General features: G+C 45.0%; 2 protein-coding genes across 6 annotated transcripts; one reads left to right on the top strand and one right to left on the bottom strand.

Annotated features, from left to right (window-relative positions):
• Window positions 1-653: 653 nt before the first annotated feature.
• On the top strand, window positions 654-21,174 carry dbn1 (drebrin 1). 5 transcript variants are annotated; one of them, XM_088398072.1, is made up of 15 exons: window positions 654-862; window positions 15,271-15,326; window positions 15,402-15,514; window positions 15,827-15,901; window positions 16,353-16,496; window positions 16,637-16,714; window positions 16,780-16,931; window positions 17,017-17,074; window positions 17,182-17,240; window positions 17,341-17,459; window positions 17,978-18,103; window positions 18,255-18,377; window positions 18,444-18,883; window positions 18,948-19,047; window positions 19,223-21,174. In XM_088398072.1, exons 1-15 carry the CDS (start codon window positions 669-671, stop codon window positions 19,276-19,278), a joined length of 1,893 nt encoding a protein of 630 aa, XP_088254198.1. In that variant the 5' UTR covers window positions 654-668; the 3' UTR covers window positions 19,279-21,174. The 5 variants fall into 5 exon arrangements, with proteins under 5 accessions (XP_088254198.1, XP_088254199.1, XP_088254197.1 ...); XM_088398073.1 differs by having other exon boundaries at window positions 16,634-16,714; window positions 17,182-17,238; window positions 17,345-17,459; XM_088398071.1 differs by having other exon boundaries at window positions 16,634-16,714.
• On the bottom strand, window positions 20,267-25,691 carry prr7 (proline rich 7 (synaptic)). The gene is made up of 3 exons (XM_088398078.1): window positions 25,458-25,691; window positions 24,120-24,758; window positions 20,267-23,328 (listed from the first exon to the last, which is right to left on the bottom strand). Exons 2-3 carry the CDS (start codon window positions 24,466-24,468, stop codon window positions 22,808-22,810), a joined length of 870 nt encoding a protein of 289 aa, XP_088254204.1. The 5' UTR covers window positions 24,469-24,758; window positions 25,458-25,691; the 3' UTR covers window positions 20,267-22,807.
• Window positions 25,692-26,730: the final 1,039 nt, after the last annotated feature.

Here is a 26,730-nt window from a genome sequence, read left to right as displayed (position 1 = left end):
ATCTCTCAACGTGTCAATCGAGGTCCCCCCCTGCTTCATCTCCCTTTATACAGCGCCCTCACTGATGAAGGTATGCGGGCTTGGAGCCAACCCCCGCGAGGTCTATGGGAGGAAAACATCCCCCGTGTAGGGTTGGACACTGTGAGGCAAGCAGGTTACCATGACAACCAGCCCACCACCACCGCCACGGGCCAATGTGCGAAGCCTCTCGAATAAATGTTTCCGGGAATTGAAGGGGGGGGCCCAATTTCGAGTTCATAAGGACCTCGCACAAAAGAACTTTTTTTAGTCCCTTAAAGGCTTTGAATGTGTTTATTATCAAAATGTTAATCCGCTGTCTATCATTTGAAATAATTCCAGTCCGACTCACATGCATATATTCTTTATCCTCTGCAAAAGATAACTAAGATTATTGCAGTTTAGGTGTGACAGTCTACTTATGTATTCATGCATACTTTCTTTTATTTCATTATTACTTTAGCATGCATTTATAATAAATGTCAATTATACCTGTTTTTCCCTCGAATAACTAGTTTACAATTTTAGTTAGTATTTTAATTTAAAAAGGTGGCACTAGGACCCAGCAGCAGGTCGTCCCTCCCTGTTGTTGAACCCTGCGGCGCTAGGACCTCTCGGCCGCCATGACGTTTCCTTTGTCTCTACCACTCATGGCTTCCTCCTCCTCCTCTTCATCCTCTCCCTCCTTCTCCTCCTCCTCCTCACTCATTCCGCGTCTTTCCTCCATCAGCAGCGGCCTGGATGCTCCGCTGGGCTCGAACATGGCTGTGAATCTCGCAAAGAACAGACTGGCCCTGCTCACCGCCTACCAGGACGTCATCGACGAGAGCACCGACACCGACTGGTAAGTCACCACCGGGTCCCCGCTAGGGCCCACGCCGCTCACCTCGCACCTTTGCCGGCTTCAGGATGCTGGTGTCTGGTGGTTCTCATTTTTTTCCCTCTTTTATGGAGGATGCGCCGGACATCCGTGGCCGAGCCTGTAGCTTTGATTTAGGCGATTGAAAATTGTGCGAACTAGTGAAAGTGTGAGTTTTAGGAGCTTTGCAGAGTGTGCGTAAAAAGCTTTTGTTTGCAGCTATGTTTGCGTTGCAGACAGATGGAAGCAATTTGTGACTTTTTACACAATGTCAGTCTGTGTGCGTGTGTGCTTGAGATACTGATGAGCTCCTGCATCCCCAAAATGAGGGCGAGCAAGGAAAGGGGCGAGGCCAGGGTGGGAGTGGGTTGGGGAGGAGGGGGAAGTAAAGAGAGCATCCATCCTCACCCTTGTGGCCTTCAGTGTACTAACATGGCCAACTTTGTGCGTGGAAGAGAAGATTAAGAACAAAAAATACACATATTTAAAGTCACATAGGCCTTAAGAGGTCATGTTTGATGGTATGCTTGTGATGATATTTTGTCAACATACAATTGTGACAATTGGGTTAGTTTTAACTTCAGGGCCAAACAATTTTCATGGAATTTTAATTTGCAAAAATGTACAATTTAATGCTTGGGATTTTAGAAAAATCTCAGAATCCCACCTGAAATTATTGCGTCAAATCAAAATGGCACACTTCCTTTTCAATGTCAAATTAGTTACGTTAAATTAGCACTATTTTTAGCATTAGCGTTGTTATCTTCTTCTCGTGATTGTTAATTAGACAACAATGCTCTTGACTGCCACCCTAAGGGCTGGAGCGGAACAACATGTCGAAAGTAACTCCCTGGCTTCCATCTACTTGTTTATTCCGTTTGCGAGACAAAATCCACACGTCCAATTGATTTCATACTTGCCAATATCTGGAAAGTAAAAGATAAAATAAAAGTTGGTTCAAGCGCTGCACCAAATAGATTATCTACACCGTTAATGGGTCTTTTTTGTGCAATCCTTCCAAATCAATCAACGTTCCAGTTAGATGGATTGAAGCCACCACTTTTCATGTGCGTGATTAAATCAGCGGTGACAGTTTGATGTTGACGAATCAATATTTGATGCCAGTGTAGCAAAATTGCAGGGGGACTTTTTTGGGGGAATTATTTTTTAACTATGCCATCTAAGTTTCATAATCAATTAGAGGCTTGGCCATGAAAAAAAAGGGTCCTGTTCAATTGTCCCTCGCTTGGGATTGTGACCAGTTTGTTTATTCCCTCCAGCAGCGAGTGATTTGTGAATAATTTATCCCTTCAGAAGGCCTGATGGTGCCTGTAACATTAGCGAAGGTCATATTTGCGTTTTCAGCAGAGTTGGAGTTAACGTGTAAGCTGCTCGTCCTTGATGGTGACCCCGGTCGAGTACAGCAAATGATGTTTCTCGTTGATTTTTGGAGTGCGAAACTGTAAATAGAGCCTTTTCAACTGCTGGCAGCATAACCCGGCTTGTGTAACGACGTAGCTCGGATTGCATATTTTGGTTGGAGTCGATCACAAGATGGGGAAATGAGAATCGGACACATCTGCTTCTGGCTCGCTCCGGTCTGGAAATAAGAGGGCGTCTTCTTCATCAATCAATCGACGTCGTCATAAATTCGGGAGGGATTGGTTGTTGTTGTAGCGAATACACAAAAAAATAAGGAGCATTCCAAAAGGGAAGTACTAGACACTTTGGTTATGCTTTAAAATGGAAACTGTTTTGAAAGTGAATTTAACTGCACAGTTTCCTCTTATGAGTTTTTAGGCCAACAAAAATCCACTTGAGCCATCCTGAAGTGATCTCAAAGACTTCAAAATGGAAACTCAATAAAATCGTCCCTGATACTTTTTGGATCTAACAGATAAAAAAAACTATTTTAAGGGCTTGATATTTAAGAGGGCTTTCTTGATCAATCAGTCGTCATCACAACAATGACGATCGTGAACTGCTCTGCTCGGTTGTTGTTCACGATCAATACTCATTAGTTTGTGTCCTTCCTTTCCGATCGTTCTGACAGCCTTGACTCATTATTGGCTTCCATTGAAAGGGGAATTTGAGTGAGGACTTTTTTTTCCTAGCTTGGAGCTTCATCTAGCTTCATCTTAGCCCTAATTAAAAGAGTTGTAGACACAAAAAAAAAAATCTTTTATATTGAAGCCTAAATATTTGTGTTTTAAAAGCCATCAAAATGTCGGCGTGACGGCAATGACGCCCGAGGCTTCGGGCCTGCCCCCGTTTTTCACACTTGATGAGATTTGAACAAAAGCAGAGACTTGCAAACACGGCTGACCCCAAACAACACGGAACACCTCCCCGTCGCCCCCCCCCCCACCGCCGCCCTAGTAATGATACACTCATCAATGACGACAAGGAAGGAAGTACGTCATCAATGTTGTTATCACAGCTGATTGGAGATGGATAACCCAGTTAGGTGATTTAAAAATGATTTTTTTTGCCTTCAAAAATTATTTTTTTGTCCCCAGCCACCACCGTTAGGGATCAAAACTCTTTCGTAACGTGTTTGCTCCGAGCATACAACGAGCGGGCATTAACCTTGTTATGCAAGAGGGCGAAATGGCAGCAATAAACAACTTTGATGATGGAAATGTCACTTCCTGTTTCTTTTGCATCATTATTTTGTGGCCTGATTAGAATCAGGAAGTGTTGCCCAGTTTGCTTTATTTCGTGGCCCCTGAAGCTTCTCTTGTTACGATTAGATGTTTTATATCTTATATAAAATATTTTAGAAGCTTGCTAGCTCCCTCAGCTAGCCTGCTAGCTGTTGTTAGCATTCATCCTGCTCCCTTCGATTCTTCTCCGGCTTCCATGTGATGGTTCTTCCTTCTCCACATCTTCATTTGTCGTGGCTGCTCAATGTCAAAATGCCGCCTAGGTCTTCCCTTCACCCAAACTGCCCCGAAGCCAGAAGAAAAAAAAACCTCCTCGGCAAACCGCAAATGTCAGACATCAGAGAAGGTTTCAAAAAAAAGCCCAGAGAGCGAGCGAGTCAAGGTTATCCGATATCAAACCATCCGTAGACGGTCTGGAATGTCCTCACAGGCCACCCTTCCCCCTCCAGCTGATGATTATGATTAGAAGAAAACAATCATTAGTCAGCAAAAACAGACTTAACGACTCCCTGTCTTCTCTTCAGTGTGACAATCAATGATAATCAATAACTTGTGCTTCCCAAGCAGCTGGGGTCAAATAACAAGGAGATGTTGCTTCCCTTTGACCAGCTGGTTCTTTTAGTCTTTTTGTTGATCGCATCATTAGTCCTTCTGGACTTCACTTTTGGATCATCTACAAACCCTGAATGGGGTCCAAACGTCCGTTAAACATCGGGAAAACACATGATATCGTCTTTTGATATCTTGTCGACTCAGTGTGGGAATTTTTTTTTTCGATCAGGCAAGACATTCCGAGTGTCAAGAGGCCCGCAAAGACTCAAGGCCACAAAGAACTGAAAGAAGCAGGAAAAGGCTCGAGTCTTCTCAAGTGTTGAATGCTCACTTTAGTTTTTTTTTTCTCTTGTGACGGATTTGAGCAATCACAAAATGGCTTCCGAAAAAAAAGTACTGATTCGCTGAATCGTCCGATTTTTACAACCAGCTCCAGTTTCAAACTATTTTTGGATGCTCTTTGTTGTCTCTCCCGTCCTGCTTTCTCTTTTTTGCATGCTTGAAAATAGAAAAACTACGAGCGCTTTCAAGTGTGCGAAGATGTCGAACTACTTCCATAACCCCGACTTGCGGTTGCTTCTAAGGTTGGAAGTTCAAACCCCCGATCAACAAAGATTGTCGATCCAGATCAAGTCAACTTTTGTTATCGTCTCGGCTAACATCTGCGCTCTTCTCGTTACTAAATATTACAGAAGCACTAATGCATAACAGACGTCTCTTTGTGCTCGACTCCTTTTGCTCCAGGCAATGAAGACTAGACCGTGATATTCTCTGGACAGGCCCCGCGATCTCTATCTTCCTACATTTTTTTTTTTTCCCCCTCGGTCTCGAGAGACTCTTTGGTTTCTTTTGTCTGCGAGACAGAAACCTTCATCTCGGCGATTTGTGGTGGATTATTCGAAAGGCTTTCTCTGCTCAACTAAGAATTACTGACCTACATTTCCAATTTATATTTTCATATAAATTGTATTTACTCCAGCAGTCTTTTCTGTTTATTTGTAACCTTTCTCACAGCCACACATTGATTGTCACCGAACGAACCTCCCAAGCGGCGGAAGACGACGAGTGATTTATTTGGTGTGTAGGATGGAGTTGTGCAGCTCCGGACCCCCCCGTTCATAAAAATGAGATTAACAGACATCGATGGGAGAGAATGTGGGCGGAGAAAGGAATTGGATTCATCGGGAGCGACTAATACTCAAACGGGGACTGTGTTTCATTTTGAAAAGCAATTGTGAATGTTAAAGAGGGGTGAGCATACTTTTCTAATTGGATTCCGCGTTAATACCACCACCATCGTCAGAAACGCTCTCATCAGATTCCGACCCTGCATTCCATTTCCATGCGGTCACTCAGGAATGAAGAAGTGTACAAACGCGCGGCCGACTGCTAGCAAGCGTCGTTCTGACAAAGTAAAAGATAAATATGATAAGGAATTTTGTCCGAAACCAACCCGCTGTTTTGAAGTCGATTTAACGACTGGGGGATTGCGCAATAGTCCTCGCTACGCTCTGTGATTTTTACTGCATTTTGAAAGGGCAGCCATCTTTCCTTTGTCATCCTCAGTCTGTTAGCTAGCATGCTAGCATGTGCAGAGTATCTGACAGAAATACATTTAATGAACAATACGGAAAATAAATACCCCGCTTAAGCTAAACTAGCAGCTTCCTGTCTCCACTTGTATCCTTGCCGCCCAGCCGAATGATGCTCTCCAAACAAACCGGCTCAGTGGGGCTTTCCTTCAGCTGGACTTTTTAATTCCAGCGTTTATGTCAGTGTCGCGTGCCCCCCCACCCCCCCCTTCCCTCCCTCGTCTATCTGCCGCCATCAATCCCATAAGCCCCCCGGCAGGCGCGTTGGCACCAAAGCAGCTGAGCGCAGCTTGACTCCTCAAACTTGGAGCGTTGTCCATTAGGAGCCACTCGGCGAGCTGCGCCCACGTCAAAACACAATACGAAGAGACAATCTGTCTGATTTGAACCTCCTGCAGTGGCTCCGGAAAAAAGCTCAACAATTGCGGTTTTAAGCTCAAACTATTGCTTCTTCCACACATACAAAGCTATTAGACAAGTCGTACTACTACTTTCCTATTGGCTGGCGTTTTGGCGCCACTTTGTGGCCTCTTTGGAAACTACACCAAAACTTCAATATGTGAAATTGCAAAGTCGCTTTCATGCTCGGTAGATTTTTCCGCATGTAAACAATGTGGGGCACATACGCGTCAACTCGCCCGTTAAGCCCCGCCCACTTTGTTTGCACGTCCGTCCAGCTGATCCCCGCATCTCCGGCGGCATCGGGACACTTTTGTCTTTGTTACGATCGAGCAGCTGCAACAAAATATGTCGGAATTGTAAAAAATAAATAGTGTCGTGTCTAAATACTTAATTATGTAATTGGTTTTAAGGAGGGGAGGGGGGGAGGCAACTAAATGATAGCAGATTCAGGCCTACAGGATTCTTGATTATGTAAATGCTCAGTGGGAGAATGACAAAGTCCTACTTTGCCCACGCCCGCTCTCGCTCCATTCTGCACGAGCATACAAAAAATTCCAACGAAGGAATCGGTTATGCTCTGAAATGTTCAAATCAGCAATCAAATGCAATCAATTAAGTGGTACTCATTGCATACGGATTTTATGATCACCCCCTCTTGGTAGATTTTCACATTATTACCTAATTTTGCTTCTAGGAACAAACTACTATTAAATTAAAAAAAAAAAAAGTGTCAGGAAGACCTAAGTAGTCGAGTCGATGATAATCGTTTTTCCGCTGTTGTTATTTCGAGACCGCGGGATGCAATCTCTCCGAGGATGGAGCCGAGCGAACCGAGTAAACGCGTTCCGGGTCTCAGGTGGACATAAAAAAAAGGATGAAATGGATTTGTGGGCTGCGTGTTCTCCGCCGGCACCTGTGTGTTTGAAGGTGGGAGCCTTTGAAGGCTTTGCCCGTCCCTCGATGCGTTCAGCTTCAGGCGGACGGACTACAAGACGATTTTTTTTCCAACGCCGCTGTAATGTTAGCCGTCTTGCCTCTAGCCAGATGGGGCGCTAATAATGCCAAGGCAGCTGCGGCCTTTGTGTTTGATGGGAAGATAATTGCTTGGGAATCGGCCGATCAATCGGCAAAAACAAAACTGGTAAAAAGAAATCACCCCAACCCCCCCCCTCCCTGCCGTGTCGTGATGTTTAACTGGGATTTGGATGGCACGCGTGTGTCTGCGGAGCAAAGGATTTGGCTAAACATGTTTGACCCCAGCAGGGGTGAAAGCTCGGGTTGGGACCCCCCCCAAGAGGACTCATGAACCAGACTCCCCCGTCACTCCTCATTTAATCTCCACTGAAGTTGTCACGATACTGAACCAACCCGAATCGTAACCCCGTGGAAGAACAAAACGACGGACATGAAGACGGATGCTTCATTCCGGACGTGTTGAGATAAAAGCGCCAGAGCGCAAAAGAACAAACGCTGCTGGAGAATTGCTATTTCGGGGCCTTTCATAATAAGAAGTAAAAGATCAGCAGTCCTGCCGCGGAAGCTCTCCCACCTCCCGCCGTCCTTGGATTGTCTTCCCGTCGACTCACCGTTTTGTTTACCTTCCGTATTCTGCCGCTTTGAAACCAATCCAAATCAACTTAATGACGCAACTATCCACTTGTCAACGATTACGTTCCATTTTGCTAAATAATCAGAGAGCCAAATTAACGAATAAGCCAAACAACAGATTGCAGCTTGGCTTGCCGTTTGCTGACTTCAGCACTCTGTCGCTTTGCAGTGAAGATGGGGGGGGGGCCCACTGGGGCATTGTGGGTAGTTTCCACACAGGTTTCACTCGCTCTGCCTGGATACAAGCTGCTTTGTCATTTTCATTCCATTTTATTTGAAATGAATATGTCTCTGGCCATGTCTTGTGCCCCGAAGCTCCTCGCGATCTGTTTTCTCAGACAATCAGCCTCGAGGCTATTTGAGCACCATCACGGCTCAATGTGCACCACAAAAGAGCTGCTTGTAAATATTTCAAATTGGATCAATTCTTTTTCCCTTGACTGGAATAAGAAGATGCATCGGTAAATGGTGACATGAGAAGAAATCACAGATTGAAACGTTCTTTCTCTTTTTTTTTTTACGCTTGACACGTCCATCTTGGACCATCTGGGTCCAACCAACTGCTCCTGTCGCTCTTCTCCGTATGTCTGACACATGAGTCTGCTAACAGACATAAGCCAAGACAGAATGAAGGAAAACCTCATCAAATTTTATATATATATATATATATATATTTGAATTTGCAATTCTATTTTGATGTGATGAAGCAAAAAGTCAAGAAATTTTGAAAAAAAATTCTGAAAAGCAGCAGTTAGAGCCAAAACAAGAGCAATCTGTCCTTGACGAGAAACGCAAACAATCACCATCCCGAGGTGGCACGTGATTGGTTGAAAACGAGGAAGCGAGAGACGAGATGACAAAACATGCAGTCCAAGTGAAAATTCAATTTCCGAACTTCAGAACCGGCTGTGCAGGGCAGAATGCCGGAGCGACAGAGGCCTAAATCATTTATGGAAGCGAATACATCGACTATTGTCGGCCGTAATTGAGTTGGAATGAGCTCGGGAACGAACGCCAACCGGTGCGATGATGTCACTGCCGGCTGCGACTCACTCGCTCGCTCATCATCTGGCCCGGATGCCGCCTGAGCCTAACCGAGCTTGCCTCCGAAGAGAAGCGTCACGCCGAGTGGAGAAAAGAAACAAAAGCGCCGATTAAATCAATGTCAGGGGCCGTTTCATTGTCAAACGACACCGATTCGATTGTCTCTGGAAATAGAAATGATTCACTGCTGCTCCTCTCCGTCGTTTAAGTGCTCTGATCTTCTCGCTTTGTTGGCCCGCAAGCTGCCGTATCCTCGACGCAGAGAGATTAGAATTTTTTTTTTTTTATATATTGGCAGAGTTCGTGTTACACAAAATAAGGCTATTATGTAAAGCATGAAGCCGTAGATTTGATCCCACCAGAACCTTCACAGCGATATCAATCTCGGTCACATGACTCGGTCGGTCCATCCTGGTGTGGATTTCAGGAGCCCAAATTGCAAAACATTTGATACCAAAAGAGATTTTTGGAGGACTACACCAGCTCACCATAAATCAGTCGCTCCAATATGGCTGTAAATAATAAAGAAGGTGAAGCAGCCCTATCTGTCACTTTGCATAAGAAGCTATAAATAACCACGCTGGGCCCAGAATCATCCCGCGAGACGGCACCTGTAACTGAGCTAGTTTGAAACGCAAGATCTTCACTTTTTGTTGAAATAAGAGGATGTGTGCAATCGTTATTTTTATCCATACAGTCCAGCGACGCTTTGAGCGCCACTCCAGTTGATTCGAATCCGGTGGCGTGTCAGACGAGCAGGTAAACAAGAGTGACGCTGGCACTCACGTCTATTTCTGGTGAACACCCACACGGAGCTGAAAAAGAGTTACCGGATCAGCTAACGATTATCCTAGCTTCTACCTTTGTATTTTCCGTCAGTCTGGCTGTTTTCCATTAATTGATACCGCGACAGACTTCTCGTGTGTAGGTCAGAAAATCGTAATTATCCTTGTGTGTGTTGATTTCCCATTTAGAATAATTGGTTATAAAAGAAATCAGATTATCCGCATTCAAAGGATGTCAGCGAATTAACGAGCGGACGGAACATCTGTTTATCGGGCTCTTCTTCTGCTCCTCCTTTTTGTTTCCAGTCAGACCAAGTCAACAACATGTTTTATTCATGCTGCTAGAGGCTCCTCACTTGATTTATGTTCAAGGACACAGCTCCGTCCATCCGTCCGTTCGTCTCGCCCGGTCAGCCGACTCTATCGTCCTCGTAACGCTTCCTGTTTTCACCGCAATCGGAGAACGTTATCGATTAAACGAGATGATTTGTTGTTGCTCTGAAGTTTGGCTTTCTGAAGCGCTGGTGGATTTGTTGTTTTAGGAAAGACAAACAGTGGAGTTGACTGAGCATTTACAAATCCTAAACAAAGTGTGCAGATGTTTGCATGTGAGTCATGACTTGAGTTGTTCCTCAAAGCCAGCTGACTTTTTTTTTTAGCCTGTTTTAACACTCCATGTTGATACTTCATCAAATTACGAGATGCTTTGAAGTCAAGAAAAAAAAAAGTGACTCAATTATCGCAGCTTAAGTGCTTTTCCACCCGTTTCCTCGTCTTTGATTTACTGTAGCGACAAATTGTTGCCACTAGAGGGCGTGTCGGACATTGACGTGTGTGCATACAGTTGCTAAACTTCTGAGATTGACCGGCGCGACTTTAGGAGATGTTTATTGAGAGCCTAATTTACCCAGACTACTCTATGGCACGAAAAACGAGGGGGGGGTTGTTTTGTTGTAGCGCCTGTTGTTGGTCGCCAGCAGCTTTTCTCGCTATCAACAATCCCGATAGAAAGATAAACAGGGTCTGGCTCTGCAGGGAAAACACCATGTTGAGGACCTCATGTGGTTTCTTGGCATGGAGCTGTGGTAACCTCATTTGCTGATGCGCTACATTGAGTCAAACAAGCTTATTTTGCTATTAGGCTGCAATTTACCCGATTGGACTAGAGAGAATAAAAAAGGGGGCGGGGCTGAGGGCGGACAACCTGGGAGAAAATAGTTTTTATTTATCATGGTTTCACTTGTCCGGCATCCGAAAGATTTGTTGTTTACTGATGTGTAAAGATATTCATGTAACAATGTCGGTGCATTATTGAAATTTTGGCGATTTTGGCAATCGGTGACTGGAGTGGGCGTGTCCACGTGTGATTGACAGCTCGAGGGCCAGGAGGCTCATCTCATCCTCCCACTTGGAAGGCCTTTCTCTCTCACACACATTTTTTTTTTTCTTTTTTTTTGAATGGTGGAAGTAATTTCATTTCGATCGCTGCCAGCGCCGCTGCAAGATCACTGACGAGCATCATAATGCTTCGTGGCAGCCGCATGAAGTGAAATCGCGTGAATTGGATGAAATGATTTCGTTCCATTTGGCGCTTTTCTTCCTCACGTCATTTCTTCGCCGTAGCAAAATGATAGCTCGTTATTTGACACGAAAGCATCAAGTGTGATGGGGGATTTTTTTTTGCTTTCCCGCCTGTTGAAATTCATCATTTACGAAACGTAAAAATGCTCTGATGTGTTTTTTTTTTTAATTCTCTTTATCCTGATTGAAGTCAATTTAACAAATCTGTCGTTTTCTCTTCTCTCTTCCATGTCTCTTCTCTGCCATCTGATCTTATCAGGTAAGAAAATGCTTTTTATTTACAATATTATCACAAACAAGCACACACTTGACCTCCATTTTGATCACATGGCTCCAAATGCAACCCTATTCAACACTATCAACCTCGGGGATGTATTTTCTCCCCGACAAGCCTCGCCAATGTCGATATATGGGGGCGCCACTTAAAGGTCCAGCGCTTAGTCCTGCTGGGAACACTGGGAGTCGACGCCTTTAATGACAAATCGATGCGACGGGGGACACGGAGCTTGCAAAGGTCGCGGCAAAGTGCAAGCCGAGCCGGACGATAAACTTGATAACGACGATAAAAAAACGAGCTGGACTGCAGTCACGATCAAACGTGGAAATAGATTGTTATTTTATTGTTGTGACCAATCTGTGACATTTGCTTTAATTGATAAATAAGACCATAAATGAAGGTCTCCACTTTTTAATCAACAAAACAGGGTGGAGCTGCAATTGATAAGAATGTTTGCTAACCAAAACAGCAGCACCTAGCAAAAAAAAAAAATGTGTACAAATAAAAGAACGGAACAGCGTGAACGCAATTTCCATCTGAGCGTGGGCAGGACAAGATGAAAAAAAAACTAGAGTAGCGAGCAGGCGAGAGGGAAAAGGCCTCGCTGGCTCGCTGCCTACGCCGACCTGGCCTATCAAACGAAATGGCGGCTCACAAAAGCCACTCTGTGTGAGTCCTTGTTTTGTTTTTTAAGAGCAGCTCCCCTCGCGCGACACGGACGGACGTCTCTGTCGGAGGCGACTTGACGCCCGCCGCCGAGTCTCGATGAAAACTATTCGGCCCACACATGAGCCACTTTTTTGTTGCCGGCCGATTCAACATGAACACAAAACCAAAACACCTGCTGGTTTGTCTAAAACATCTCAAAATAGAAAAAGCGTCTATCGCCCCAGAACATCGGGTCCCGCTCAAACACTCGCGTCGCCCCAGTCCAAACATTCTCGGCGGCCTCGCTGTTGTTTACACTCGCTCGCATGGCAACGGCCCAACTATTGTGCGGGTCAGCGCTCGGACGCCATTAGCTCCGTGAGCGGAGGATTCGCTGGAAGTCCACCATGAGCTCAATACCGCACAAAGGGACGCTATGAAGGCCGTTTGCAGTCACGAACATTGCGGGAATTTCCTAAATTGTACTCCTAAAATATAATTAGTTGTGATTTTACTTGATCTGGAGGGCATTTGAAGTATTTCTGGAATGAAGGACTTGCTTTTTCACTCCCTCGAGGGAGGGACGCACTCTCGCCAGCCGAGACCTTTTGCATAAAAAGGTCGGGAAAGAAATTTGCCTTCGTAAACCCGCACGTATCCTGAATAGAAACATTTTGTTTTGTAGTTCCAACTTCTGTTTTTCGTGCGCTGCTTTCATTTCACTTTTTGGTACACGCGAGATGCGTCACGTGGTTATTGCGACACCGCTCTCGCCGTTTCAACTTCCGTTCGATCTCGAATCAGAGTTTTGAGATTTAATCTCGTCCTTCACAGCAATCTGAGATCATAATTGCCTTTCTAACTCAAGTGTCTCTTCGCCTCTTTTGTGAGCGCCGACATATTGCTGACCCAGACAATCTAAACGAACCACAGCCAAAAAACATCGATGGAAAAATCTTGCTCAATTCGCCGCCTCAGCTGCTGCCGCCGATTCTGCTGGTGGTTTGGCCGCGATCGGATTCCCATCTGGTCAATTCATTTTTAGCCCCGCAAACATCTGCGTGACGTTGTCGTGGGGGGAAAAGTTAAAGTAGCGCCAGTGGTGCTGATGTTTTATGGCGATAACGAATACATCCTCTTAGCTCAATGCTAACAAGTAATGCAAATTGCAATAGACAGGCTAACAAATAGCCACCCTGTTTAAAACCTTCAGCAATGGATATGTGTGGGGAGACAATATATATATATTTTTTTACTCCCGACTCTTTTTTCAAGTCCAGACTGTAATTTGAAAGAAAATTGCTTTCACTTGAGTGTGAGTGTGTCTACTTGTGGGTCGCTTCCCTTGTCTTACTCATCACCAATGAATTCCCCCTCCTTCACGTCTGTGTGTTCACTCCATTGCTTGTGCATGAAGTCACCGCTATGGGTTTTTTTGTGCAATAAATAACACAATCCTGTCTCCACTTTTCTCTTACTCAGTTTTTTCCCCCCCCCCCAGCTGTTTGAGCATAACTCCCTAAGCGGGCTGCATGCTTTTGCCATTGAAGGAGACATTTTGCTCTTTTTTTTTTTTGGTGGACTGGTTCTCGCCATCTCACCAGCAAATGTATGCATAACACAGTTGGGGGGGGAGTAAAGACAATGAAAGCACGGCCATTCACCGCATGTGAATTCATTAAATCCGACTTGAAACTCTCGTCTGAGTTTCTTTGGGTAGAGGTTGTCATGGTAACAGAAGCCAGGCTTTTGCTCTTTAATGTTCACATTATTGCACAACCTGATTGAATCATAATTAGATAATATTGCATTGTTCAAATGCGTGTTCAGATCAAGCTATAAATATAAATATGATGACATTTTTTGCTCATCTCCACCAAATAATGAGATTAAATGTAATCAAATGTCAGTCAAATGTTGCAAGACTTTTAATTGGGTTGCTCAATCACAAAGCTTTTCAGTTTTAATGAATTGGACTCACAGTTTCAATACTTTTGACGGCTCACTCAACTCGGTGAAAAGATCTCTGTCGCCCTCTGGTGGCATACCGCTGCACATGTCTAAACTCAGACTTCCACGTTAGTAGGCCACAATAAAATAAACGAAAATATCCCCCCCCAAAAAAACTAAATTTATATTACCTATATATTACCTGGATATTGATGCAAATATTCCATTTTTATTCCAAGTCATTATTCTGATATTACAAATACATCAGGGACCATCTGTTCCATAAGCAGCCTCTTTCGAAACTATGAATGCGTTTTTCTTTTCCACTATCCTCGTCCTATCTTTAACGCCACCGCTAGCCTCCGGTCACAAACTGCTGTTGCCTACATTACAGCGAGGGGTGGGGGGGGATGCACCCGGTTACCATGGCGACACTCCCAAGTGGCCTGTCTTTTTTTTTTCCACGCTGCTAATGGGAAATAAAGACCCGGAATTGAGGTGCTTGGACAAAAGAGAGAAATGTGAGGAAAATTCCACAAGCTTGTGATTAATCTGATTAGTCCTTTGCAATCACTTACCACCACTTATTATTCTTTTTTTTTTTTGTCTTCATCAGTCGTCTTTTGAAATTTCGTCCCGTATTTGAGAGTCTCAAGATTTTTCTTGGAGCAGTTTCTGGGTCACGGGAGTTGTGTATGAATAATAAACAGCTGTCTGCTTTTTGCAAAGAATTATTTATAAGGCACCGTCTCATTATTAACCTGCGTCTCATCTCGTCCCTCTTTTGTTTTTTCTTTTTCCGTCGATATAAAGAGAAACGTGGGATATGCTAATTGCTAACAAATGCTTAAATCAGTGTTGGTCTTCACGTGTCCAGTTTTGCTTCTCTCGGCAAAAATCAGACAGTTCCAGCTCTGCCGTGACCTTTACGAGAACAAGCACGATAGAAATTGGATGGAATATCATCCAAAACTAAAATTTATGATGTCTGGAGCACATTTTTGTTAGCACATTATTGGTAGGATGGGGCTGGTAAATGATGACAAGAAGGACGATATTTTTTTTTTCCGCCCCCCGAGCTGGGTGACTAAGCAGAAAGAGAATCAGGGAGGTCAGCACAAAGTCAGACAAGCGCCGCAGGCTGAAATAGCGTAAGGTCAGCCAGACCGGCTGCTAATTGCACCCCCTCGAGACACACAAAATGTTGTTGCTAACCAAAACAGCAGCACCTAATACGTTTCTGTGTAGAAAAAAAAAACCCTAATGTGGTCTTGTGTTTTATTTCCAGGGCCTTGTACACTTATGAAGATGACAGCAACGACTTGACACTGGCTTCATCAGGAGGTCATCATTTTCATTTGATTCGCCGTTTCCGTTTTAGCTGACGTTTATTGACGACGATTTTTCTTTGCACTGCAGGGGGCGGGCTGGCAGAGATCACGCTGACTTTCGATCACGCCCGGGTGATGTACGGCTTCTGCAGCCTGAAGGAGCCCAACGCTGCCCTGCCACGATACATCCTCATTAACTGGGTAAGGTTTAAAAAAATAAAAAACACACACATAGCCTCTAAAAAAAAATTTAAACACACAGAAAAGCTTTCAATTAAGAAAAACAACCTATAGAAGAAATATTTGCTATGCTAACAGTTAGCAAGATTGCCACTTCTATTAGGATAATCCAGATCTTCCAACCAGAGCTAAAGCTAACATGCTAACAGTTGGAATAAATAACGCTTTGTGTCATTACGTTTTATTACCGTGACGCAGCACACGAGCTTCTCAGGAACACTCTCTTCCCCGAGTCAGCGCCGTTCTTATTGACTTTTATGACTTGACTTCCAGGTGGGAGATGATGTTCCCGATGCCAGGAAGTGCGCCTGTGCTAGCCACGTGGCCACCATCGCAGACTTCTTCCAGGTAATCTTCATCAAGATCCGATGACATATTCGATTTACATCGGTTTCTGGAAATTGAGCGCACATGTCTAGCATGACGACATGCACCAAAAAAGAATCCATGCTGCAAATTAAACAGGAAGTGGCAGCCATTTTGGTTGGAGGCGGCCATTTTGGGCAAGTCGGGACATTTTCCTGTGCACGTCATGACTAAAAAAAGGTTTCCACATTTATGATGGAATATTCTATTTGGGAATCAAGCGTGTTAAACGTGGTAGGATGATCAAAGAGGAGCGTGTGAGCTCGCATGACTAATACTGTCACTCTTTTAAGTGATATGTGTGGTATACCTGGCGGACGGCCTATTTTTAGGATTTGCCGAGCCGTTCAAGGGAGTAAAAGATTAAAGCGGCGGTGAACGGGATTGTCCACGTTTATGTCAGCACTGAGTATTTTTTTCGCCCTTTCTTCAGGGTGTGGCCGTCATCATCAACGCCAGCAGTCTGGACGACATCGACCCGTCCGCCATCGGACAACGTCTCACCAACGGGACGACGGTGGCGGCCAGTCCCGTCCTGAGCCGTCTGAAAACCAGAGAGGAGGAGCTAGCAGACGTGGTATTACATAATCGAGGCTGATACGATTAACGCCGATTGCGATACGATTCAAAGTTGCGCTATTTAATTAGATCAGTGTTTTTTGTCATCTTTCACACAAACGTTTTTTTCTTTCTGTTCTTTCTTCCCCCCGGGAGAAGGGCGCGGTATACCAAAAGACCAACGCAGAGGTGGAGATGAAGAAAATCAATCGAGAAGAATTCTGGGAGCAGGCCAAGGTTGGTGGAGCAAACCCTAAAAAACAAAAAACACTTTTGGCGAGACGTGGATTTTTGATGTCCAGCGCGAGGAGGAGCTGAGGAAGGAGGAGGAGAGGAAGAAGCTGGCCGAGGAACGTCAGCGTTTCGAGGAGGAACGGATGGAGCTGGAGCGGAAAGAGCAGGAGAACCGAGAGAGGAGGTACCGCGAGCGAGAGAGGCAGATCGAAGAGCACAGGTGGACCGCATACTCTCAGAGCTTTGTTTAAAATTAAAATAAAAAAGACATCATTATAATTTCATATTGTGCTTTGTATATTTAGGAAGAAGCTACAAGAAGAAGAGGAGGCCAAAGACAGGTTGCAGACTCAGACCACCTTAGTAAGTGGCTGTTGCTATGACAACGGGACAACAGCATTCTCCAGACTGGAATTTATTTTGTATAAAAGTCAAATTAACTACAAAGAATGGAATTGTGATTTCCGCAGCCTGCAGAGCTGAGCATCGATGACCTCAGCCTGGATAAAAAGGAGTCTGAAGTGGAGGTATGCTCAAACTTTCCTTTTGTCACAATTGTTTTTTTTTTTATATATAATCATGCCAAACATGCAATTAAAAACAAAACTTGTCGCATCCCTCTTACATGTTCAGGAGGCGAAAGCCATCATAGCTCAGCGGTCAGGAAACCCCCGCGAGTTCTTCAAGCAGAAGGAACGAGCCATGACCATCAGTGTCGACACCTCACCCGTCAGCATCCACCGAGCCGGTAAGTGCGAACGTTCACCAGACTTTGCAAATATCAAAATAATAAATCTTCCACCTCGCCACGAACTCTTAGCGTCGGAAATCGGAAGTCTGTTGGCTCCGTTGTGAAAAAGGCCCTGCCTCCCTCAGTGTTTCTATGGCAACTGCTCATCAAGTTGTCATGTGGCCAATTTTTTTTTTTTTTACTTGACACTGCGCTTTACGCTTGCTGGAAGGTTTGGATTTTTCTTTTTCTGCTATTTATTGACACGAAAAGAAGAGGAAGAAGCGGCCGCATTTCATTTTCTTGCATGCAATCTGCACTGTGGGCGTGTGCCAGCTCACTAACCTCCTCCTCCTCTTTTCTCTTTCTTTTCCCTCCATTTAACCCCAACCATCTTTTTACTCACTTCACGATGACCCCCGACCCATTTCGTGTTTCTCCCTTGGTTACGTTGCTTACGTCTTTATGTCGGCTGTGTGTGGCTGCGTGTCGCACTCCCCCCGTGGCCCAAACCCGCCTCCCCCCCCCCTCGTTAGGCCGCTTGGACAGCCCCTTCTTGAGACAGCAGCACAGTCCCAGCAGCCCCACTTCGACTCCCCCGCCCAGGGGTGCGTCACCCCTGCGCACCAGCGCGCCACACGCACGGACGCACCGCGCCGCCGGTAGGTACAGCGAGTTTTCCCGGACGCAAGCCGGAGGAGGAGCCAATCGAGAAATCCGATAGTGTTTCTTTCGTTTCTTACCTGTGAGCGTCTTCCGCACCTTTTTTGACTTTTGTAGCACTTTAGCGTGGTGTGCTGTTGTGCCCCCTAGGGGACAACGACGAGCAAGCCAGCGGGGAGCGCAATGTGGCCGCCGTCTCGCCCATCCCCAAAATCGTCACCACGCCCATCAAAGAGGACGCCAAAATGGAGAACGACTTCGCATTCGACTGGGGTGAGTAATGGAAATATTTTGTCGAATCAACAGAAGTCGGATAAGCCAATCGTGTTTGTCGAGCAGAGCCAAAGCAGGAGCAGAAAGCTCCGATCCAGGAGTCCAGCACCGCCAAGCCGGTACAGAGCGTGGCCCCCCGGGCCCGTGAGCCCGCCGCCTTTTCCGCGTGGGATTCGACTACAGACGACCTGGCGGACGTGTGGGACGCCGCCCCCCCGGCCGAGCCCCCCCGCGCCTCTTCCAATCTGGTAGACCTGATGGGCGACCCGCCTCCCGGGGATCTCGTGGACGGCGCCGGCGGCGTTCGCTCGCAGCCGCTCCTCAGCTTCGACGACGTGATGGACGGCGGCCTGTGCTCGGCGGCCGACGACGACCCGACCAGCCTGGTGGACGTCGACGCCGCCGAGCAGATGACGCTCAGCTATCAGCACGCGCTGCAGCACGCCACCGGTGACGGTCAGACGCTCATGACCAATGGCGAGATGCTGATGAAGGAAGCAACTCAGGTCTGTTACAATCCCTGATATTTCACTTGATTAATAATTAATACCCTCAATTGTGTTCTCATAGGCAAGTGAAGGCTACTTCAGCCAATCGCAGGAGGAGGAATTCGGCCAATCAGAGCAGGGCTCGGCAAAACCCGCACCTGTCTTTTATAACAAGCCACCAGGTTAGTTTGTTGCAATGCACCTTTTCTCAAAAATCCCTTTCTCCCCCAGTCTAGTGTGGTGTTGTAGTGCCACCTAGTGGTTCAGGAATTCATTCCACTAATATTCTTTTTTATTTCCTCTTTTTTTTTTGCTAAATAAATCCAAACACTGACTGTTGCTCTGTGGTGTTTGTAGAGATTGACATCACGTGCTGGGACGCCGACCCCGTGGCGGACGACGACGACGACTAGCCGGCCGGCAAAATCGGAGGCCAAAAGGCTGAAAATGAGGAAGTGCGCTTCATAAAAAGAAACCGATTTTTCTATGAAAAAAAATACAAGAAAAACATGTAAAAAACGCAAGGAAACAAACGAAAAGGTCTGGAACGAAAACGTGTGTATCTTTTTTTTCTTTTTTTTTGGAGCAAAATAACAGTAGCCGAGCAAGCGGGTGTTTCGCTATAAGACTTTTTTCTGTGTGTTTATTTATTTCTTTTTTCTTTTTTTTTTTGCTATGCAGATGTAATAACCAGGATGTTGTTGAGATAGCTCAGTGCTATGTAAAGCTATTTGAGCATTTATTCACTATCCAGTTTAAGGTCCACATACTAGTACACCTTTTTCTCACTAGCAAAGACGACTGAATTGTACTTGTATCGTTTTTGTTTTTGTTTTTTTCCACTACTTTCAATTTCTCAGTGTGTAATTAAACCTGCGCTATGCTCACAAAAGTGACTCGAAGGCATTTCTGCTTACTAGTTGGACAATTGCAGGTGAGACACTTACTAGTGGAGATAAAGAGTGGACTAGTAGGTGGACCTCAAGAAAATCAAGGATGCGCTCTTTGTTGAACACTAACGTGTTCGACAACTGCCTGCTACTAGTGCATCTAGTAAGATGATCCAATTTTACTAGTTAACATCTAGAGCTTGACGATAATATTTGAGCATTTATTCAATATTGAATAAATGGTCTTCAGCTGCCTTTCTTCTCATTTTGTCCGAGTTGCTTGTATTTAGTCAGCCTGGAGGCTAAATATTTATTTATCTATCGCATGGAAAGCAAAATATCTTTTTTTTTTTTTTATTTTGCGGCTATAAGCGTTTCAATTTCGGTGCATTTTTCTCTTTTAGCAGCGTCGGACTCAATTGTGAAGTTTTCCCCTTTTTTTTATGTATTTACAGATAAAAAAAAAGCATCCTGATGATTATACTGTAGATATTTTTCCAGGTTTTTAGAAGATTTTTTTTTTTTAAATAGCAATGAACATGTTGCACAGTAACAGAAATAGTTTGGACATGTTGATTTGGATTTTATCAAACCGTTAAATGGGTTGAAAATTCAAAGACAACCAAATATCAAAAACAAAATGACATTCAGAACACTTTTGAAATATTAGCAACAACATTGTTTTAGTCTCTCTTTTTTTGCTGTATAAAAACTGTAGAAAATTTAAACTAGGCAATAACAAGAATATTAATGTTAATACTCCATGTGTGTGCGTGACATCATCGGGCTCCTTGTGACGCTCACGTCGACATCAGTTCATAAGTATGCAACTTTTACTTTGCTGTTTTAGTTCATTGTTACGTTTTTTTGAACTGATTTTTAATCTTACAAAAGATTTGTAAAGTTGTTATGCGAGGAAAAAATCCTAAAATCACAAGGAATTCGAGTTGGAATTACAACCTTATCATAGAATACTTTCATGTAATATTACTCAATTTTAGTACTTTTTCCCTTACAAAAATAAAAACATGATTTTGACTTTACAATTTTAGTGTATTCAAATCTGGTCGTGAAAAGAAATGTTTAATTTATTTGGGCCTTTTGGGCAATGAGAAGAGTTCAAATAATAATATTAATGCCATTAAATTAGAATTAAAATTGAAATTGCTTCTCTTTTCCTCTGAGGACGCCTTTAATCTCTCTCGCACACACACACACACAAGCAATGTTTTACTCCACTTTGAAAGGTTGGAGCTGCTGGTAGTTTTCATGATATCACGGATGGACAGCTGTTTGAATAATCAACTTAACATGTTAAGCAACCTACAATAGACGTCATGTGTTTTTCATTTGTCACAATCTGTTCTCGAAAAATGTCCACCCGTGCATTCAAATTAAAATTGTTTTCTAAAGGTGCAACCGGTCTGTTTTGATTGATTTTATTTAGGCGAGTATTTTGCACTACATATATAATCATGTATGTGTATAGTATGTACTATAAAGTATTCTGTGTACATACTGTATACTTCTATATGCTTGTTGTATGTATATATACTGTGTGTGTGTATAATTGTCATGGCAACGGCATAGTGCGGCAGAAAATGTGTTCCACTGGTAAACGAGGCCATCGAGCTGGTTGCTAGGCAACGCATCCCCTTATTGAAAAATTGGATTATTGTGTAATAAAACTCGTATGAGAATGTGTTTGAACTCATAATGTCCTGCTGAAGCAGAATCTGGCTGCAAGATGATATGAGAATTTTTTTTTTATATATATCTCAGCAATGTTTTAGAATTAAAGGGAGGCAGGACTTTCTTTTTCTGACTTTAAATTACCTATTTTACTGTCCTCTGTTAATGATGGACTTTCAGAAGTGACGTGCCAGTACCGACCAGGCCGAGTCCTTCAACGTGGAGAAAGAGGTCGTCTGATGGAGACCACGTAGTTCCCTTCGGGTGCCATGGCAACGGCAGCTTGGCACAATAGAGACGTTCTGGATGAAATAGACTCTTTTGAGTCAATTAGCGTCCTCCGTGACTGGAGTGTGCTTCAGCTTGGATGGGGGTTCTCAAACTGTGGTCTGGGGACCCCTCAGGGGTCGCAGGTAAGATGGAGCCTATCCAAACCTTATTCTGAGAATCAGACTATATGGCCTTTTAATGTTGATAAATGTATTTGTGAGAATGTTTGTAGCTTGACTTATCAAGGCCTCGTAGGTGGGCTATTATTATTATTATTTATATGATTAATAGGCGTAGGCAAAATAAAACCAAATTTAATCTCACGCTCTGTTTCTTCCTTTATTGCTCATAATTTTACATTGGAATGACTAATGATGAGCTAATTGTTTTGGTTAATGATGAGTAAATTGAAATTTTCAGCGGGTGTTCCCACCGGAAGCGGAAATAGGTTTTTACCGCTGTTGACGCAACAGGTCGCGGCTGTGTGGGCTCTCAACTACTGCAAGAATTGGAAAGTTTTTATGATCGAATATAGACAAAATAAATGGTTGTTCAAAACTGTTTGCAAGTTTAGCAAGTATGCATCGCTGGACGTATTTGGACGGGGATTGCCACGAGGAACGTCGCGTTGGAATCAGCTGATTGTCATTCACACACCTGACGAGTGACAGGTAAGGATGCTGTGAATCATTTTATCACTGAACTGCTTTTGATGGCTTTGTGGAATTGTGTAATGAAATAAGGTGACTCATTGAAAAGCTAATTGTAGGCGTAGATTTTTTTTGGTGTTCCGACCGGAAATGCTTAACTTGTGCAGCATTTGGAAGTTTAATGATCACAAATGTGAATGTGGACAAAATTACATTCAATCGCCAACAAACTATGTTGAACTCAGAGGAGGAGACCTTAATATAGAAATTAAAAGCTTTAGTTAAAAAAAAAAAAAAGTATTATCGCCATCTTGTGGCATCCATAAGCAAATACAAACTTTAATTGCAGATTTTTGCTTTTTATGGCATGGGCAGGGTTTAGCCCCTAAATTGTCACTTGTGAGGGCTCCCCAGACCCCAAAAGTTTGAGAACCCCTATCCTAGACGGCGGTGCTGCGCCCCAATAGGGGGAACGCTGCTGGGAGACCGCAACTGTGCTCCAGTCCTCGTGTCCCATGGCCCCCAATCCCCCCCGAGAACCCAACTTGTAGTCCCCGCCCTCGCCTTCCATCGCCTCCAGTCCTGGGTTCGCGACGGGGCATTGTTGCCGTGGCGACGCTCGGTGGCACCGGGCCGTAGGGGTTGAACGGCTTCAGGTCCACGTTGGCGAGGAGGTGGCCCAGCGTGTCCCAGCGTTGTGATGAAGGCAAACGGATGAGGGAGGAGTAACCCCTTTCGGGGAACACGCAAGACCTTGCCGACCTCTGCGGAGGGGTCTTGCGTGTCTCTGCGCTCGGGTCCTGGTGGTCCCGGAGAGAGGAAGGCGTGGCCCGAAGCGGCGCGAGTTTGGAATAGCCGCCGCCCCCTCGAGGTTCTACCAGGACTTCGGCGTATGGCGGCGGAGGGTCCTCCATCAGGACCGCCTCCTCGTAACAGGGCGGGTTCTCGAGCAGATCTGCTTCTGAAACAGACAAGCAAATAAAACCACTAAACTTGAGTCAACCGAGTTCATAATTAGCTTGTATTCCTGACAAGGCACTTTAGGGTTTTCTAAATCCTGCAGACTCATGATTCCATTAGTCGTTTCCATGAGTCAACTCATTAGCAGCATTCCCACGTGTTGTCATTTACCTCGAAAATCTCCGGCAAGTGAGAAGACAAAGAATAACACGCGATAGAAATCAGCACTCCGCGCCCACGCACGCACCTCGGCATCGCGGTGCGCTTTGTTGCTGGCATCCGCCCGCCGCCGTATTTATATCGGGCCTTGGCGTTTGAATTCAAGGCGAGCATCTGTTTTGTTGAGCTGTTGCCACGGACGCGCTGGATATTGTCGTATTTATGGATGCGCCTCCGTTCCGCCCGGGCAAAACAACGAGATCTTAGTGTTGGTGATCAAGTGCATGTGATGATGTCATTTCGCACACACGGAAAAATAGAAATCATTAAAAGGTCAGCCAGGAATGTGTCCAGAATGGTTGTAAAAAGTCTTGTTGGCTCCGGCTCAGCTGCTTCTTCCTTTTGAGTCGTCGTGCTGCCTGGTTACTGAAACCTCTTCATCAGTCGTGCTCCGACGCCATAGCAGACACCTTCTTTTTTTGTTTTTCTTATTTACTTGCACCACTGGCTGCAGCTGATGCTATTTTTTTCCCCTTCAAATTTTTCCCTGCAGTTTTGTAGTGGTGCAAAAGTGGATTTTGATTTTCTACTGGATAGGTGCAAAAGAAGAATCACCAAATTCCAACCACTTACCCGGCATGCTAACCCAGTTTGCTTCCGGCAAGGGGTGAGAGACCTGAAGCGGAACAGGTGGCGGGGAGAAAGCCGGCGGGTCCCGCGGTATCGGTTGCCGGGGCGGCGACGGCACCGGCGGTATCGGTGCCAGGGGCGATTGAGGAAGAGGTACCGAAACCGGGACGGCGGGACATCCCTCCGTCTCCACCGTCCGGAGGCGGCGCTCCCTCAGGCGAGCCTCGTCACGCCGCTTGAGGCGACGCTGCAGGACGCTGCAGAAACAGCACAGCATGACCACCAAGGCCCACACCAACCAGAAGCCGGCGAAACAGGCCAGGAAGGTGGACGTGCCCCGGGACATCACCATGGCGGGGCTGGACGACTGAACGCTGGGACGCCTTAAATGACATCCATGAATGTCAATGAAGTTCAGGAAGCCTCAAACCAGGCCAAGCTCCACAGGCTTGAAAGTCACATCTTGTCTTCTATACGACACTTGACACCCATTGTTTTTCGAGTCTAATGGTTGCGAAGCGGTGAGGGAATCCATTCTTCAGGCATTCATCCACTTGATGGCGGCGGCGCCGACCCGAGTCGGTCGGGGTGCCAAATTCTTCCGCTTCGGACCCCGGCGGGATGCTCCGGCCTCACGCGGGTCTACAGAAAACCACACACACAAGATGGTCGTAGGAAAGGAAAAAACGACATGTGACCCGGATTTCTCTCTACACCTTTTGTTTCCATGGCAACGCAATATCAAAACAAAAGCAAGGTTTTTTTTTTTTTTAACACTCAGTTTGATTTATTTGCTGGATTTTCAGAGAAGGCAAGTTGGAAATATAAAGTCCTGCAGGTTGAATGGAAACCACCATCTTTACTCAAGATGGCATTGCAGCTTAAATAATGTGGAAAAAAAAAAAGGAAGGAACCTGAGCAGAATCGTGTAGGAGCTGCTATTATGCAAGTGTTGACTTGAAGAAGGTGTACCTAATAAATTGACATTTGAGTAGAATTTCCTTAACTACCCCCACTCAACTACGGCAGTCAGATTAGCGAGTAAAACCAAGAAGACATTCTACCTCGACAAAATGCTGATTATTAGACGCATTAAAAATACATCCCTACATTTTATAAGATTAATTAAACAGTTACTTTTAATTGACGTGCAAGTTTTGAAACGAAACCGTGAGGAAAATTAATTCATTGCGGAGGTAAATTACAAATACTCCGTGTCAATCAAAAATAAAAATAAATGACGCGTTTGGGTTGTTTTTAAATCTACGCGATTCTCATGAGCGCAATAAGGTTAAATAAATAAAATGGTAGTTTTTTTTTAGATTCGGCAGGTAAACGCACCTTGTTCCGTGCAGCTTCCACCGCGGTTATCTTGGCGTCGTGCTGCGCTCGCTCGAAGCTGCAAATGAGGAGGCGCGCACGAGCGAGCTCACCTCTTCTCTCTCTCCACCGCCGCTCCTCCTCCAACGAGGACCTCCTTCCTCTGCCCACGTTCTCTCTGCTTCGTGACGCCGTCTTTCCGTGCCGACGATGGGAATACTGATGGGGTTGATTGGAGGGGGGGGGACAGATTTGCCCCCCCCCCCCCCCCCCAACAGTAGGAGCTTGCTATTTTGGTCATATTATTACGCTTATTATTATACACTGCCCAGATGGCCACTTAATGAGAGCATTCACCTTGGTAGGTGCTGCTAGTTTGGTTAGCAACTGCTCTTTTTGAGGGGGATTCTTGATATTTCCTGTGTTCAGATTTTTCTCCCTCTCCCCATGAAAACTAGTTAAAGGTGTCGCCAACGTATGACGCACACACATCCGCCACGCACACGCTCAACACCATTGACGGCCCTTTGCTAACATTGTTGTCATGCTGAACACTGACGCCCGTTGTCCTGCCGTCATAAAGATCAGTCTGTTCATCCGTCTGCACAGACGCACAGGCGGGACAGTAAAAATCCCATCCGCGCATTTTTTCCCAGTTAGAATGTCCATATAAGCAGACAGAAATTTTCCAGGGTCACGTGACCAAAGTGAAATTCTTCCATTCGGGTAGTCATCTAAAATTTAAGCACAAATAAATAAACAGCGATCCATGTATGTTTATGCTAAAAATAGTTGAAGCACCTTAACGCCACTAGCATGGTTAGCGCTCGCCCCCGCCATCTTGTGACCGATGCGTGAGCATTGCTCACTCTCGCTGAGACTGCTCATGCTGACCTCAAGCTGCTTAGTCACTTACTTTGAGTCATTTTCTCTCTTTGGACTTTTTTTTTATATCATGTTTGATGCCAGGAAGTGTCTGTTACTCCATTGTCAAGGATGGGCAAAGATCCAAAGCCACTTTCAAGTGATGTCGTCTCGTCATACTGTCTGAAAACACCATCACGCCTGATGTTCTTAATATAGACGTCTTTTGTCTTGTCGTGGGTTAGACTTTGATTGACAGGCGAGTAGGTGGAACATGTCGTACACGTCCAACGACCTTTAAACTTTACAAACCCCCAAGCTATGTCCCTCGGTGATTAGCGAAGCCAAGGCCGGCCTTCCCCGAATCCCTTCCCGCACTCGGTGGGTCGGAACACGATGAGGGATGTTGGACGGGCATGAAATCAAAACA

This window comes from Syngnathus floridae, chromosome 15, assembly GCF_059516105.1.
Source record: "Syngnathus floridae isolate MCC-2025c chromosome 15, RoL_Sflo_1.0, whole genome shotgun sequence".
NCBI lineage: Eukaryota > Metazoa > Chordata > Actinopteri > Syngnathiformes > Syngnathidae > Syngnathus > Syngnathus floridae.
Note: the sequence above shows the minus strand (reverse complement) of the source record. Positions and strands in the feature narration are given on the sequence as shown.

Coding starts and splice junctions, on each gene's coding strand:
- dbn1 (XM_088398071.1), top strand. CDS start 669: ATGGCTTCCTCCTCCTCCTCTTCATCCTCTCCCTCCTTCTCCTCCTCC. Junction 15,515..15,826: donor GATACATCCTCATTAACTGG/GTAAGGTTTAAA, acceptor CTTGACTTCCAG/GTGGGAGATGATGTTCCCGA. Junction 17,075..17,181: donor TGCAGACTCAGACCACCTTA/GTAAGTGGCTGT, acceptor TGATTTCCGCAG/CCTGCAGAGCTGAGCATCGA.
- prr7 (XM_088398078.1), bottom strand. CDS start 24,468: ATGGTGATGTCCCGGGGCACGTCCACCTTCCTGGCCTGTTTCGCCGGC. Junction 23,329..24,119: donor AAACTGGGTTAGCATGCCGG/GTAAGTGGTTGG, acceptor TGTCTGTTTCAG/AAGCAGATCTGCTCGAGAAC.